Source organism: Mustela erminea, chromosome 18, assembly GCF_009829155.1.
Source record: "Mustela erminea isolate mMusErm1 chromosome 18, mMusErm1.Pri, whole genome shotgun sequence".
NCBI lineage: Eukaryota > Metazoa > Chordata > Mammalia > Carnivora > Mustelidae > Mustela > Mustela erminea.
Window position 1 is genome coordinate 48,072,653 of NC_045631.1, and position 16,702 is coordinate 48,089,354.

Sequence of the window (16,702 nt, forward strand, 5' to 3'; positions counted from 1 at the left end):
CCCCTCTTCTCTGTGGGGTTATACTTTAAAAAAATCCCCCTGCCATAGTTTTCAGGGAGTTACGCAGGGAACAAAATTAAATGTATTTAGATGATTTGTTATTTTAACTCAGAACTCCCACAGTATATTCCACATGGTTCCTGTTACACAGAATGTATTGCTCAGGAGACGGGGTGGACTAGTTGGTTAAGCGTCTGCCTGCGGCTCTGGTCACCCTGGGACTGAGCCACACATTCAGTTCCCTGCTCAGCACAGAGTCTGCTTCTCCCTCTCTCTCTCTGCCCCCAACTCTTGCACACGTGCATGTTCTCTCTCTCAAATAAATAAATACAATCATTATTTAGTTTTCAGATTGTTTCTGGTAGTTTTTCTATTTTCTTGGGATTTCTAAGCATCTAATTAGGTCAACTGCATATAATAATTATGCCTTATCTGCCAACATGTCCATACATACACATACACACACACATGTGTGTGTTTTATTTCTCTTGACAAACTACATTAGGTATCACTTTAAAGAAAAGCTAAAAAACAGCACTGATAGTGAGCATTTTTATTTTGTTCCACTTGAATGTTAATGGGAACGTATCAAGAAAGCATGATGGTCCAATTTGGAATACATCTTTATGGGGAGAAAAAAAAAGACCATTCTCTTTCTGTATTTAATATGATTTTTTAAATTAAAATTAATTAATGGACTTAGACCTTCTAGGTATCTAATGAGATGATCAAAGTTTTTGCTCTTTGGCTTCTTAAAACACCATGATATTAATAATCTCCTAAGAGTGGACAAGTCTTCCATGTCTAGGGAAAGCCAATTTAGCCATAGTTTATAATTTTTAAAAAATTTACTCCTGAATATATCTGCTAATCTTTTAAAAGTACCTGAATGCACATCTACTTGCCATGATTAACCAACGATAAACATTAATAAAGGAGACAAGGCCATGATTTTCGAGTTCTCTTTTGTCCACTTCTATGTATCAAGTTTTAGAACAGTGTTATACTAGTGAATAACAATCTGCAAGATTTCCTTCTTTTTCCATTTTACAGAAAAGTTTGAAAAGAATTACCTATTACCTGAAATCTGAAGAACTTCCTTTATGAAGTCATCTGGTCCTGCTCACCTCCTTATGATAGGTACAGTGATATCCTTTAAACAGAACCAGAAATCCTTTTCCTGCTTGAGAAGAGAACCTGGCCTACGCCCTACGGTCCAATAACAGAGAAGAGGGTGGGGGACCCTCTCCCAATCCTTCTATGCAAAACTAGAAGCCCAATGGGCCCTTCCTCTATGGATGTAGGAAGCCTGAATACTATGTTAGCGGACCCTCTAAAGGTTTAAAATTCCCAGTGCCAGTGAGACCATTTCAGAAATACTGATTGGCACAGCCCCTTTCCTATTTTTGATGGTTATTTGTGTATTCCCCCTTATTTTTTCTTTCCTGATAATCTCATCAGAGGTTTATAAATTATAATGGGATCTAAGATATGTTCTCTATTTCATTAAATATTAAATATTCAACAGTTCTTAATATTTCCAGTCTTCAGGGTGACTTCTTGAGATGTGTGCCTAGCTAATTAATTAATCCGCACTTCTTTTCTAATGTAAGCACTGAAGACTACCAACTTCCCTCGGGTACTCTTTAGTGGCAGCCTACAAATTTCAGTATTATGTAGGAGTCTCGTGAACATTCAATTCAAAGTGTTTTCTAGTCTCCATTATGATTTTTCTATGAACATTTTTTTTTTAAAAGATTTTATTTATTTGACAGAGACACACAGTGAGATAGAGAACACAAGCAGGGGGAGTGGGAGAAGCAGGCTTCCTGCCGAGTAGGGAGCCTGATGCCGGGCTCCATCGCAGGACCCTGGGATCATGATCGGAGCCGAAGGCAGACACTTAATGACTGAGCCACCCAGACAGCCCCGAACATTTGTTATTTATTTATAAGTGTATGTCTTGGGTTTCAAGCATATAGCTATTACATTTCTTTAAACTTTTACCACAGATGTCTATCTACAAACAGTATTTTTAACATACTAGAATATATGCTTTTAAACTTAAATAAACAGACTCATATACTCCATGTATTTTTAAGAAAAGAACTGTTTTTACTCTATTGTACATTTATGAGATTCAATCTCGTTCACACTTCCTCTAGTTTCACAGCTGTGTAACAGCCCATTATAGAATCACACCATAACTTAAATGTGCCTAATTATGGACAGTTAGGGATTGTTACCAAATTTCACCATGATAAAATACTGGAAGAAACATCTTGGGGTGCCTTGGTGGCTCAGTCAGTTAAGCGGCTGACTCTTGATCTCAGCTCAGGTCTTGATCTCAGGGTTCTGAGTTCAAGCTCTGCACTGGGCTCCACAATGGGTGTGGGAACTACTTAAAAAACAAACAAACAAACAAACAAACAAACAAAAAAACCTACATGTCTTCTCATGTACACATGTAAGGTCTCTTTAAGTTACTGAGTTAGGAGCAGAACTGCATTTTCAACTTTTGTTTTTACCAAATGATTCTTTAACATGGTTGCAGCAACCGTTTCACTCCTTGTTCTATCAGCAGTGTGTCAGAATTCTCTTTCTATTATGTGACATATTTGCCTATATTTTTAAAATTTTTAACAATCCGATGGGTGTGAAATAGTAGTCCCTAGTTTTAATGTGCATTTACCTCACCTTACTGGGAAATTTTCATGTTTTCGGCTATTTGTGTCTCCTGTGTATTTTATTTGTATCTTAGGTCTTTTCTCCTACTAAACGGTTTGTTTTTTTCTTACTGAACTGTAGAAGTTCTTGAATATATTGTGAATACTAACATTCTTTTGATTAAAGTATGATAAAAAAAATCTTTAACCAGTCTATGACTTGATTTTTTAGGATGACACATTATTATAAAATTCAAACAGAAAACAATCCACCATTCACTGATCTATATGTCATAAAACTACATATTTAAAGAAAGGGTATAACAAAACACAAACTTAAAAATTAGGGTTATCTCTCAGGGAACGCAAGGTAATGTGAATGGAAAGTAGATCCAATAATGATAATGTTCTTATTTTTTAAACTGGTTGATGAACTCTCAGGTGTTATTTTACTATGACCCACTCTTGCTTCATACTACAATCTTATGTATGTATCACAATATTAAACACGAAGAAGTCAAGTCACTTGTACTAACGGCAGACACACAGACACATATATGCACACTCATTCTTATCTGATAGACAGCTTCTAAACAAAGAAATAATGCCAGACTTTGGTATGTTCTGAAACATAATGAATCAGGAAGGAAAGAAAAGAATCAAGAGTAAGAGAAAAGAACGAAGTACGGGAGGATGTTGAGGGAGAAGAAAAAAATACAGGAAGGAGAAGCCAGAGGAAAAGGGAAATGGGACCGAAAGAAGGCAGGCAGGAAGTGGAGGAAATGGGGTGGGAGGAAAGGAGGAAACTTCCTTCATTCCAAAAACATAATCTCGTATTTTCTTCCTGGGAGATCTGCTTTTCACATTTAGGAATCACTCCACCTGGAACTACTAGGTCCAATTTTTCTACTGGGTCCCCTTTTCCCCATATAGGTAACTCAAATTGTGTCATCAGGCCTGCTACTGAAGAGTTCATCCTTTTTAAAATGCTACTCTATCAACTATTACATGTCTACACATGGGCTGGTCTCTTCCTGGATGGCTTATTCTGTACCACTGGTCTATTTATCTTTGTATCTATACCACAGTATTATTACAGCTACTGAGTAAGTTTTGTTATGTAGTAGGACAAGTCTTTCTATCCTGTCCTTTTTTTTTTTTTAAGATTTTATTTGTCAGAGAGATAGAAAGAGAGAGAGATAAAGCACAAGCAAGGGGAATGGCAGGCAAAGGGAGAAGCAGACTTCCCTTCAAGCAGGAAGGCGGATCAATCCCAGGACCCTCGGATCATGACCTGAGCGGAAGGCAGACGCTTAACTGACTGAGCCACTCAGGCATCCCTCTACCCTGTTGTTTAGATGTAAACCCTACTATGGCCCTTTTTCATATAAAATTTTTTTTAATCATCTTGTCAAAATCTGCAGAAAACCCAATGATAATTACTAATGCTATGGAATTAATTTATGTAGTAACATGAGAAAAATTAACACTCTTAGGACACTGAACATTCCTATACATGAACATGAGATATATTTCTATTTACTTAGGTATTCTTCCATACCTAATGTTGTTTTTCTTTTTCTTTTTTTTTTTTTTTAAGATTTTATTTATTTATTTGACAGAGATCACAGTAGACAGGCAGGCAGAGAGAGAGAGAGGGGGGGGGGGGAAGCAGGTTCCCCGCTGAGCAGAGAGCCCAACGTGGGACTCGAGCCCAGGAACCTGAGAACACGACCTGAGCCGAAGGCAGCGGCTTAACCCACTGAGCCACCCAGGTGCACCCCTAATGTTGTTTTTCAACAAAGACTTCATAATTTTCTCAAAAAAAACTCAACTTACTACTATTTTTAAAATGTTGTGTAACCATTAGATATTTAGAAGGCTCTAAAAGCTTCACTGCTGACTATCATAATAAACTATAATTTACTGAATGAAGCAGCTGGCTGAATTTGTAAACAGTTCTTAGGGTCAAGTTTAGAAGTCTGTCACCAGGAAGTTTTTGAGCACAGTACTGATGGAAGTTAGAGCCCTATTATTCATCTCTAATTTTTCTTAATCTCAGTCTCTAATTTTTTAAAAATTCAGAGCATTCTATTTTACTTCATCATATTAAAAGAGACTTCTTTAATCTATATCACCAGACATGTCATACTAATACAATTCATGATACAATTTTATAATAACGAACACGTTTAGAAGTCTAGTCATAATAACAAACCAGAAATAAAAAAACCAAACTAGATTTAAAAAAGAAAAGGTGAATTATTGAGAAATGGGACGCCCGGGTGGCTCAGCTGGTTGAGCAACTGCTTTCGGCTCAGGTCATGGTCCCGGGTCCCTGCTCCATGGGGAGTCTGCTTCTCCCTCTGACCTTCTCCCCTTTCATGCTCTCTCTCACTGTCTCTCTCTCAAATAAATAAATCTTTTTTAAAAATTGAGAAATGGGGGCGCCTGGGTGGCTCAGTAGGTTAAAGCCTCTGCCTTCGGCTCAGGTCATGATCCCAGGGTCCTGGGATCGAGCCCCACATCGGGCTCTCTGCTCCGTGGAGAGCCTGCTTCCTCCCCTCTCCTTGCCTGCCTCTCTGCCTACTTGTGATCTCTCTCCCTGTGTCAAATAAATAAATAAAATCTTTATGTTTTTTTTAAAGATTTTATTTATTTATTTGACAGACAGAGATCACAAGTAGGCAGAGAGGCAGGCAGAGAGAGAGAGAGAAAGAGGGAAGCACGCTTCCTGCGGAGCAGAGAGCCCGATAAGGGGCTCGATCACAGGACCCTGAGATCATGACCCGAGCCGAAGGCAGCAGCCCAAACCACTGAGCCACCCAGGAGCCCCATAAATAAAATCTTTAAAAAGAAAAAATTGAGAAATGAATTTATAAAAGGTATGATTTAGTTACTTTTTTTTTTTTTTAAAGATTTTGTTTATTTATTTGACAGACAGATTACATGTAGGCAGAGAGGCAGGCAGAGAGAGAGGAGGAAGCAGGCTCCCTGCTGAGCAGAGAGCCCGATGCGGGGCTCGATCCCAGGACCCTGAGATCATGACCTGAGCCGAAGGCAGCGGCTTAACCCACTGAGCCACCCAGGCGCCCCTGATTTAGTTACTTTAAGTTATGTTTGAGTATTCAAGTTTATTTACCAACATTTAGCTAAGCTTCAGTTCTTGAAGTACTGATCTCTGTCACCAGAGACGTGGCTGCTTGGTCCACCACATTAGGTTCAGGATTATCACTGACATGTTTGGCATGTCTGGAGGTAAATGCAAGGAGCAACAGAAACTCAAAGAGTATTGCTTCACAATTACCTCTGACTCTCTCCTTGCTCTACACTGATAAAAGAGATCGGTAAGAAATAGAATAGAGGGGCGCCTGGGTGGCTCAGTGGGTTAAGCCGCTGCCTTCGGCTCAGGTCATGATCTCAGGGTCCTGGGATCGAGTCCCGCATCGGGCTCTCTGCTCAGCAGGGAGCCTGCTTCCTCCTCTCTCTCTCTCTGCCTGTCTCTCTGCCTACTTGTGATCTCTCTCTGTCAAATAAATAAATAAAATCTTAAAAAAAAAAAAAAAGAAAAAGAAAAAAGAAATAGAATAGAGGTATGCCAGCCATTCAGCTCTCCTCTCCTAGCATGCACTGTGCAGCACCTGAACTTAACCCTCCTTTCTTAATCCTAGGAAGAATTAAGTCCATTCCACTTATGGAAGCCTCTATTGGTAGCAGCAATTACATTCAAAACAGGAGGTAGGAAACAGAGAAAACAAAGTATCTATAAGATTTACATAAGGAGAACACATACACAAAAAACCCTGAGAGGAATCCTTAGCAAATGAAAATTTAGCAGGTGTAAATTACTTTTCTTTTAAAAAAAAATTTTCATTATAAAATAAAACACAGATATGGGAAGCAACACAAAATATATTTATATTAACAAAATAACAGTGTCATACCTTCAGAATGGGCTCCGTAGAGGGGCAGGGAAGGTAAAATGATTCTTTTCACTTTGAATAGTAATTTACAATTTTTACCATAAGCTTCTATTAGTTTTTATAGTAACAACTTTTTAAAGACTAAATAAAGTTAAACAAATCCATTAGAATCAAGAAGTAGATTCAAGTCACAAAATTTATCAATTTTTTTAACTGTCTGCTGAAGTCACACAACTCTGGGTCTCCTCAGGAGATGAATGATGTTTCGACATTCAAATCTAAGTAAATCAGATCACTACCACAGTAACCGCAACATTTTAGAATATTCAAAAAATGTGAGTACTCTTTCTATTCAAGAAAATGCCTTTTACTTTAATACGAAATTTTTATTCATGTTACATCTCGTAGAGAAGAGGAAAAAAAAAGCCAGAAGAGTTTAATTTGATATATAATATGGCCTCTTAAATACATTAACTTTCATTATTAACAGGCTAATAATATTCCAAAAGGGAGTACAGTACAGCATTTATGAGGCTCCGAACTCACCTGGTGTGTCCTAAAGATTCTCGCCATATTGGTAGCATCACAACAGGTTTGACTGCACACTCCAAAATCGCTAAAGCCAGGGCAAATTCTCTGGGTTTGCTACACATCTGAACTGCTTTGATCCAATTTGCCCTGTATTTCAGAAAGAGGGGAAAAAAAGTTACTTCACTTGTTCGTCTTAAATTAGAAGCACAAGAGCTATCGTTTCTGTCTCCATCTCATAGGGTGTACTTTTCTAGGCTAAGCAGGTCTGAATATATTGCTACTGGGTTCCTACCTCATAGAGTCAGATTTTTTCTCTTATTTATTCATCTTTTGGGGTGCAAAATGGTGCTTTTATTAAAGCACAGGGATAGGACCAATGAGTCACAGATTTTCAACACTAGAGGAATCCCAGAGATCAATTCATCTTCCAACTCCTTAAGCCTTCAACAGTGTTCTGGAACTCTGACTAGCCTCCTCCTGACTCCAGGGATGAAGACTCTGCTTTTCAAATGCTAATGTTGGCCCAGTAACTTAGAAGTATCCTCACATCCCTCATGTCCTCAGTGTTTTGCTAATTAAGGTGACTTCGTTCAATTCATCGGTAACGAGTTTCAAGTGAGCATCTGCAATAATCATTTCGTAAATATAGTATATTCGCAGCAATAAATGAACCTAAGTTTCCTTTACCTGTGTGAAGCCCAATTTGGATGAAGGAAGGATGAAGGGATATTGTTTTCTAGTTGGGTGATAGTCAGTCTCAGAGTAGATATGGTAAGAACTTTGGACCCATGGACAGAACCATTCCATTTGAACTCTCCTGCTGGAGTCAGACAAAATTTATGCGCAAGATGTCTTCTCTTATCATGATCTTCTCTGTGCTGGTGCTTATTCAAAGCAAATGAATTGGTGGAGTACTGATTGTGGTAGACCCGATACTTCCCTTCTTGACCCAACTTAAAATAATTGTTGATATTTCCTTTCATGACCACTTCCTTTTTGGTGCTCAACCGTGAAATTTCTCCTTGAGAGTTAACTACCAGGACCTGCTCAAGAAAATAAAAAGATGCATTATTCATATCAAATATGTAAACCTGATCAGCTGTCTTTCAATAATCTGTAATTTATCATTCCAAATAAAGTTCAGGTATATCTTGTGACTAAACTTTTGAAATTTGTAAGTGAAGTTAAAACTGTTTATAATTAAACAACCAAGATTTTCCCATCAAAAGAACCTCTACCAAGTGCCTATTCTACATCAGACATTATGAAGTATTTTTGTGTATCTCAAATATCGACACAAAACCACATGTGTACATCATTCACCAATCATTACTTCAAGTTTGTAATATAAAGGGAGGGAAAAAGAAGGCATGACATGTACTATTCCCCAAAAAATATATTCCTAAAAATATCTTTTTATCTGCTCTTTTTATCATTCCAGCTTTAGCATGAGAGTCCATGGACACTTTAAAAGCATGTTTTTAAACAGCTGATCCCAATCCTTTTGTAAACCATGAGATCAGCAGTGGATCTTTTTCAACTTAAAAAACAACAACAAAAACAAAATATAACATAATCAACTAGAAGAGAAAATTCTACTTGAGAAGAAGAGAAGAGAAGCAGCAGAGTGCTTCCCACATGGTAAGGCGAAATACTATTTCAGGAAACTTCCGAATGTGTGTACTGGGATGCTATGAAAAATATCATACAAAAACCAGCTTAGAAGCTACTGCTTTCAAGAAATTCCTAAGAGGGGCACCTGGATGGCTCAGTGGGTTAAAACCTCTGCCTTCGGCTCAGGTCATGATCTCAGGGTCCTGGGATCGAGCTCCGCATCTGGCTCTCTGCTCAGCAGGGAGCCTGCTTCCTCCTCTCTCTCTGCCTGCTTCTCTGCCTACTTATGATCTCTGTCAAATAAATAAATAAAATCTTAAAAAAAGAAAAAGAAAAAGAAAAATTCCTAAGATGTTTATAAAAGGACATTATACATTCTTGCGTATTTACTTTGCAAATAATTCTTAAATATGGGAGACACCATTGTGGCATTATTCTGCTACCCTGGCTAGCTGGGAAATAGAAATACTGAGTCCTAGTTGGGGTGTCTGGCTGGTTCAGTCAGTAAAGTATATGACTCTCGATCCTTGGGTTGTGAGTTCGAGTCCCACACTGGGTGTAGAGATTATGTCTTAAGAAATAAAAAATAAAAATAAAAATACTAGGGACGGCTGGGTGGCTCAGTCAGTTAAGTGTCCAACTCTTGATTTCAGCTCAGGTCATGATTTCGGGGTTGTAAGATCGAGCCCCTCATTGGGTTCCCTGCTCAGTGAGGAGTCTGCTTGAGAGGCTCTTCTCTTCCCTTCCCTCTGGTCCCCAAGTATGATACTCTGTGTCTAAAATAATAAATAAAACTTTAAAAGCGGCGGGGGGCGGGGGGGGGGGACCTGGGTGACTCAGTCAGTTAAACGTCTGCCTTCAGCTCAGGTTATGATCTCAGGGTCCAGGGATGCAGCCCTATGTCAGGCTTCCCTGCTCAGCAGGGAGTCTGCTTCTCCCTCTCCCTCTGGCCCTCTCCCCTGCTCATGCTTTCTTTCTCATAAACAAATAAAATATTTAAGAAAATTATTATAGAGGTGCCTGGGTGGCTCAGTGGGTTAAGCCTCTGCCTTCGTCTCAGGTCATGATCCCAGAGTCCTGGGATCGAGCCCCACATCGGGCTCTCTGCTCAGCGGGGAGCCTGCCTCTCCCTCCCTCTACTTGTCTCTCTGCCTACTTGTGATCTCTCTCTCTCTCTCTGTCAAATAAATAAATAAATAATCTTTAAAAAAAAATTATTATAGCTAGAACTGAGCATTAAATTACCCATAACTCTTTACTAAAGTCTACAAATAGTGTACTTTTTACCATATGTGAAAAAGAAGCCTCGATCTCTTTAGAACTATATACAATAAAACTAACCATTTAGTAAGAAAGTAAACCACCCAATTACAGCATTTCCCTGCATGAACTAAAATTTGGGTACGCAATTATACTTATTGTATAAAATATGTATCATAAACCTAACCTCTTTTAAGATTTTATTTATTTATTTGACAGAGATTACAAGCAGGCAGAGAGAGAGGAAGGGAAGCAGGCTCCCTGCTCAGCAGAGAGTCAAATGCAGGCTCATCCCAAGACCCTGGGATGAGCTGAAGGCAGAGGCTTTAACCCACTGAGCCACCCAGGCGCCCGGAAACCTAACCACTTTTAATCTGCTACCTACTACACTCTTGGAAATAGAAAAATACAATTCAAAAGTAGGCCTATAAACTTCCTGCTCCTATTTCTCAGGTCTGATAAATAAAATTATTTCACATTCCAGAGATTTTTGTTTTAAACAGAAAGAACATACCTCTTTGCCCTCCTTAAATAATTTATTTGCTTCATGGGCTGCAGCTGCCACCTGTTGGCTCTTCAGCTGGCTAAGTTTGCTGTCTGGATTCCGTAATCTGGTGATAATTCGAGTTGACCCAGATGCCCCTCTTCCAGCTCCAGAAGACTCACTTATTTCCCCATTAGATTTCTCTGATTTGAAATCACCTGTTATCAGATGAAAAGCCAAAAGTAATTGCTAACAGTAAGTTATTTATAACAACATCTTATCCAAAACGCTTATCTCATTCACATCTAAGATCCAGAAAGTAAACAAGAAGTCCTTGAAGAACCAAAGCAAATATATTAATTCTTAAAGGTTTTTACTTAAAAGAACTTTACTGTGAATCACTCATTATTTTGCAGAAAATTCAAACATGCCAGGTTATCTGTTTCAAAGCTCATCTATGAGAAAACATGAAGAGCTACTACAAATGTATAAGCAACATCATCATAACTCAAAATGCACACTAATAAAACAGTGTCTTATATATTCAATATGGATCCTGAACAAAAAGTAAAGGGTATAATTAATTTTAGAAAGATTTCCATTGAACCTGTTTAAATACCTAATGGTTTAAAGCTTATAAACATAAATGCCAAGTGAATTTTCACCTAAGGAACCTAGAATTATCTGTGTATGCAAGTAATTATATATGTGAAATCAACTAAATTAGTTTTTTAATTATAATAAAGACCTCTCATTTTCATAACAACTTAATTTTTTAAAGTGACAAACTGTACCACTGAGGGACAATTGTTGCTTTGCCATGAATCTCACTTTGGCTGAAATCTTCTCTACATTCTTAAAACTGTCATATCACTATCTAATTTCCACTGGCCAGACATTTGAACAAGATTTCTCTGTTTAATTTAAACCTCTTTAAAATGAAGAATAGTATGTCACTGTCAAACAAAAGGCCAAACATAAAATTCATTATATATTATAAAGATGGTATTTTGAGTAGGGAAAAAAAATTAGATTGAGGAAACTGGCTATTTTGAAAAATATAAAAGACAATTCAGGAAACATTTCTTAATTTTATCTGAACAACACTGTTTCTTTCCTTTGGGAAGATGCTTTTCCTCCACTATAATCATGATTCAATGAGGGCTACAGATCAAGATATCCTACCATATTGGGTGAGCAATGTGATCCAGCTTAGCCAGATAGAGCACATCACTGCGCGGCCACAGGGACTGTCCCAGATCTGGCCAAGCCATTCAGCATCCTACTCTTAATTTTTAAAATCTGGAGATGGAAAGAGGGTCTTGTTTTTTTCTTTTTAAAGTTAAGTTTATTTATTATTTATTTAAATAATCTCTACACCCAGCATGGGGCTTGAACTCACAACCCCAACACCAAGGGTTGGATGCTCTTCCAACTGAGCCAGCCAGGTGCCCTTCTGGTTTTTGTGTTAGTGAACAAAACGAGTATAAATTAGAGGCTGTCTACTTTTTATCCCACAACATAGGAAAAAACTTTTAATAATACAAGACAATAAGCTCATCATGGGGGCAAGCGGGGGTGAGGGGAGGGTATGGGTAAGAGGAAGACCTGTGATAACCTCATTTGGCACCCAGGTCTAATAATGCACCTGAAGCTGTCTGTCACTACCTCTAGACTTCCCAATCTAGAATTCCCAAATGAACCAATAAAATTCCCGTTTTTATTTTAAGGAAGTCTGATAGATTTCCGTCACTTACAACCAAAGAACTAAATAATCCATAGCATTTTAAGATTTCTAACCCAAAATATAGCACTGACTGAATCAAGATAGGTAAGGGATATCAGGGGTTTTTCCATCCCAACCTGGAAAGCTAGAAACCTTCAATTTGTGACAGAAAAGCAATTAATCAGACAATTGACAATTTTCTCTTGTGTCTCAGACCATGAGTCTACCCATGCTTAAATTTTACGCCAAGATACTGAACTATGGTGGCTACCTCACTGGACCATCTATATGGCCCTACAACAAAGACTTCTGGGACAGCATCTGACCTAAGCTGGACTTTCTAAAAGCAGAAAGGGAAGGCACAGTTTAAAAGCCCTTCAATTTAGAGCCAATCATCCAGTACAGCTGGGAGTCAATCCTTTGACACTTGATAAGGTGTTTTATTTTTAAGTTTATTTATTTATTTAAATAATCTCTACCGTCAATGTGGGGCTCGAACTCATGACCCAGAGATCAAGAGTTGCATGCTCTTTTGACTGAGCCACTCAGGCACCCTGACACTTGCTAAGTTTAGTAAAATAAGGGAAAAGCAGAAAATTCATCTTTAGAGGTAAGACCTAAAAGGGCCGGAAAGGGAACAAGGCTTATATAACACCCCCTGCCCAAAGGCCACATTCCTCCTATTATAAAGGAGTGAATTGCTGCCATGCAGTCTGGAGGCAGAGTACAGAGCTGCTTTACTCCAGCCCCTACAGCTCACTGTTTAAGGATGGCAGGAGGCAGAATTCTGCTTAAGCAGGACTTTATTCACCTGAAGGCTAGGAAACTGGGTCTGCAAAGCAGACCAAGAGAACAAGTAGAGGGGCTTAACCCCCAGAGAGCCTAAGCAGAGTTTCTGGGTATTGGGGATTAGGCTGGGCACGCAGGCAATCTATGAAGGAGACCTACAGCCAGATCCCCAGCAACCTGTCCCTGACAACAGCCAGCAGGAACTAAGCTGCTAAAGCAGAATGGCCTCCAGAAGGGGGATCTTCCCATATACTTCTCACATTTCACCCACAGCCATCCTCCCAAAAAAACAAGGGCAGCCAGACGTATCAAAGAACACCCTCCACTATCAAGATAACAAGTGTGACAGGCAGTTAAATTCATAATTTGGCTCATGGACTGTGAGATTGAGAGAAGCTATATCCAGACCTAATCAGAAATAATACACAACACACAGAAATTCTAAAGTTATAAATATCAGAGGTAATTTTGGGAAGTTTTTGAAAAAAACTCCAGTTGTAGGTGAGATCTTTGCACTGTGTTAGGCAGAAGCATTTTTGAATTTGGGTAAATATGTTTGTGCTGAGCTACCAAAGGGTGTAACTGGGGGGGTATTTGTCTCCTATCTCCGCAGCATTCCTCTCTCTTTGGAAAACCATTCCTACCCACTTCAATCATAAACTTTTGCTGGAGCCATCAATTATAATACCTTGCCTGCCCTGGCCACAGGGGTGGGAACAATATGTCCAAGATAGGCCACTCAAATTCCTTCCTCAAGGACTTTTGATTTGAAGCAGGAGTAGGGGCCTTGCCTTTGGGTCACAGACCTTGGAAAGATAGGAATACAAACCGCTGATGCCATCTTCCCTGCCACTTGGAAAAAGCCTGTCTGTATTAGGAGAGAATGAAGTTAACACACAAACATATGCACATCAAAAGGTGGAGAGAAAGAGAGGAAGACAGAAAAGCTTTGATACCTGGGGGTCCAGTTATGCCTCATGATGGTCTGGACTTCCCAATTACATGAGCTAGTTAATTCCCCTTTTCACTTAAGCTAGTTTAAGCTGGTTTGGTAACTTGCAACTGAAAACAAGTTCTAATTAAAACAGATCTCCATCTCCTACCATACACAAAATTATACAGCAAATTAAAAACAAAGTTATACAGTATTATGTGAAATTACTGTAAAACATATGTATATGCTTGGGATAGGATCTAAGTAAGACACAAAATCCAGACAAACCCTAAAGAAAAAGATTAATAAATTTAACTATATAAAAATATAAAAATTTCTGTATAACAAGGTAACAGGAAGAGTTAAAACAAGCAATGACTGTATAAGTATATACATAAAAGCAAAAGATAACAGCCATAATACATAAAGCATTCCTAAGACTCATCAAGAAAAACTATCAAAACGCAACAGGAAAAAATGAGCAAAAGATATGAATAAGCAATTCAGTGAAAGTTCAACAAACACATAAAGAGAAACTAAACCACATTAGTAAGCAGAGATATGCAAATTTTTAAATGAAATACTTTTCATCATTAGCAAAAAAGAGACTGATGTTGAATTCAGGTGAGAGTATGAAAAAATAGGTATGTAAATTATTGGTATAAATCCTTTTTAATGTAAAACTAAGCAGCAGTTGTCGCGATTTTAAAAATGTACCTACCATTTGACCCAGCAATTCCACTTACTGTTCCTACAGTGCCAGAAATACTTGCATAAGAAATACTTGCATAAGTACACAGAGTTATATGCTGAGGATGTTTTAAAAAAAAAAGAAAAGAAAGAAAGAAAAAAGGCACCACTATAAAACCTGTTAACAGCCTGTATGTACACTAACAGAGAAATGGTAATGAATTAATGTTCATCTATACTGTGGAGTACCATGCAGCAGTTTAAAAAAAAAAAAAAGAATGAATTCAATTTATATCATGAGAAGATCCCCTACATACATTACTGAGTGGAAAAAAAGCAAGATGCAGAACAATGCATGCAGAATGATTCCATTTATGTTAAAAAAAAAAAAAATAGAAAAAAAAAAACCCTTTTGGTAAACATACATACATTAATGTAACCACATGGAGAAAGACAGAAAATGTTACACACCAAACTGTTGACAGTGGTTACCTTTGGGGAGGGGGTACTAAAAAGATTTGTTTCTTCCTGTGCATTTGCATTTTTTAAAATAAAAACAATGACAAGTGCTACTTGTGTTCAAAAAAAAGAAAAAAAAAGGAAAAGAAAATCTAAGTCTTCCCACCCCATCAAACTTTTATTTAAAAAATTAAAAATCAAAAAATTTAAAAAGTTCGCTGTAATGGATGAAGTGTATTCTTACCTATCTCTTCTTGAATAGAGACAGGTGTATGAGACTCTCTTTCTCCATTTTCAGGCTCATCAGCTGCCTTAGCAGATTCACTCTGGGAAGAATTTAGTTCACTGCTGCTGTTACTGTTTTCCAGATTAGGCTGGATGGAGGTAGTGGTAGCACTAGTGTTACTGCTGTCACATGTCTTGTTAGGTTCTTCTAGAAAAATAGAATATCTGATTTTTAGATTAGAAATCACATGAAAAATAACTACTTTGTCAGAAGATATTTAACTGTTTGAGGACTGCATTACAGAGCTAGAATTTAAAAAGAAAAGCTGCTGATGTATGAAGAACACAATGTCTGAGATCTATAAGCAACACCCTGTGAGTTATTTTTGAAGTCTCTCGGTCTACCAACTCAGACTCTTATCATCTTAGTCTCTACACAAGGCAGACAATCTTTCAGAAACCCCAGAGCTGAAGAAGAATAATAAAGTGATATAATTATCCCACAAAACGTAGCAGTGGTTTTGAGACAATCCCTCAAAATCTGAAATTTATACTCTCCCTTAAAAAAGGAGTCAAACAGTATCAGAAATAGCATTCAACTGGATTATTTATCTCTAAGATTTTCTGCTTGAATCTGTGCTCCAAATTAACTAGAAGGTAATGCTGAAGTCATTGTAAATTTTAAGAACAATTTAATAGTTATCATTAAGAAAACTGAGCAATAACTAAGTAATCACTAAGAATACTTAGTGATAGCTAAGTATATCCCTAAAAGTATATAAAAATGAACACGATCATTAACTGAAAGCCTAGGCTTTTCCATGGTAGTTCAGAAATTAAGGGCCTCCTTCCTTCTGAATTTCATTTTGTCACTAAGATGTTCTTTAAATCACCTAAGTTAAAAAGTGGTTGGCGGTATATCACAAAGGCTATCCCTAATGTATAATGAGCTCCTATTATTTTTTTAAAGAAAAAAGTCTCAATAACCTGATAGAAAAATAAAAAAATCTGCAAGAAGTCACAAAGAAATGAAAATGGTCTTTAAAGATTTGGGAAAATGCTCATTAATTCAAACCAAAAGAAATGCAAAGTAGAACTATATGGAGCTTCCCAGCTATGTGGTTGGCAAAAATCCAAGACTCACAATACACTCAGGTAAAGAGGCAATTTGTTAATAGGCACTCCCACACAATACAGCAGGAGTGAAAAATGGGGCAAAGTGGATAAAAAGGAACTGACAATATATCCACACATGCACTCCCAAACCTACCAATCCCATGTCCTAAAATCTATCCCAAAATACACTGTTGAAAATACTAAATGTTTTATTTACAGAGCTATTCATCGCAGAATTATTTTTAATGGCAAAAAACCTACACAAAACGTCCATCAATGGGGGCA

The 16,702-nt window shown here is 37.8% G+C and overlaps 1 protein-coding gene across 14 annotated transcripts in view; it reads right to left on the minus strand.

Annotated features, from left to right (window-relative positions):
* The window catches only part of BPTF (bromodomain PHD finger transcription factor), a 160,194-nt gene that overhangs the window by 62,960 nt on the left and 80,532 nt on the right, over nt 1-16,702 (minus strand). For 11 of the 14 annotated variants that reach the window (XM_032321920.1, XM_032321922.1, XM_032321914.1 and 8 more), the window contains 4 exons: nt 15,321-15,509; nt 10,509-10,696; nt 7,808-8,163; nt 7,136-7,267 (listed from right to left, as the gene is read on the minus strand). In XM_032321920.1, the coding sequence (XP_032177811.1) occupies nt 7,136-7,267; nt 7,808-8,163; nt 10,509-10,696; nt 15,321-15,509 (865 nt within the window). The remainder of the gene's footprint in view (nt 1-7,135; nt 7,268-7,807; nt 8,164-10,508; nt 10,697-15,320; nt 15,510-16,702) is intronic. The other 3 variants (XM_032321924.1, XM_032321921.1, XM_032321919.1) reach the window with 1 other exon arrangement.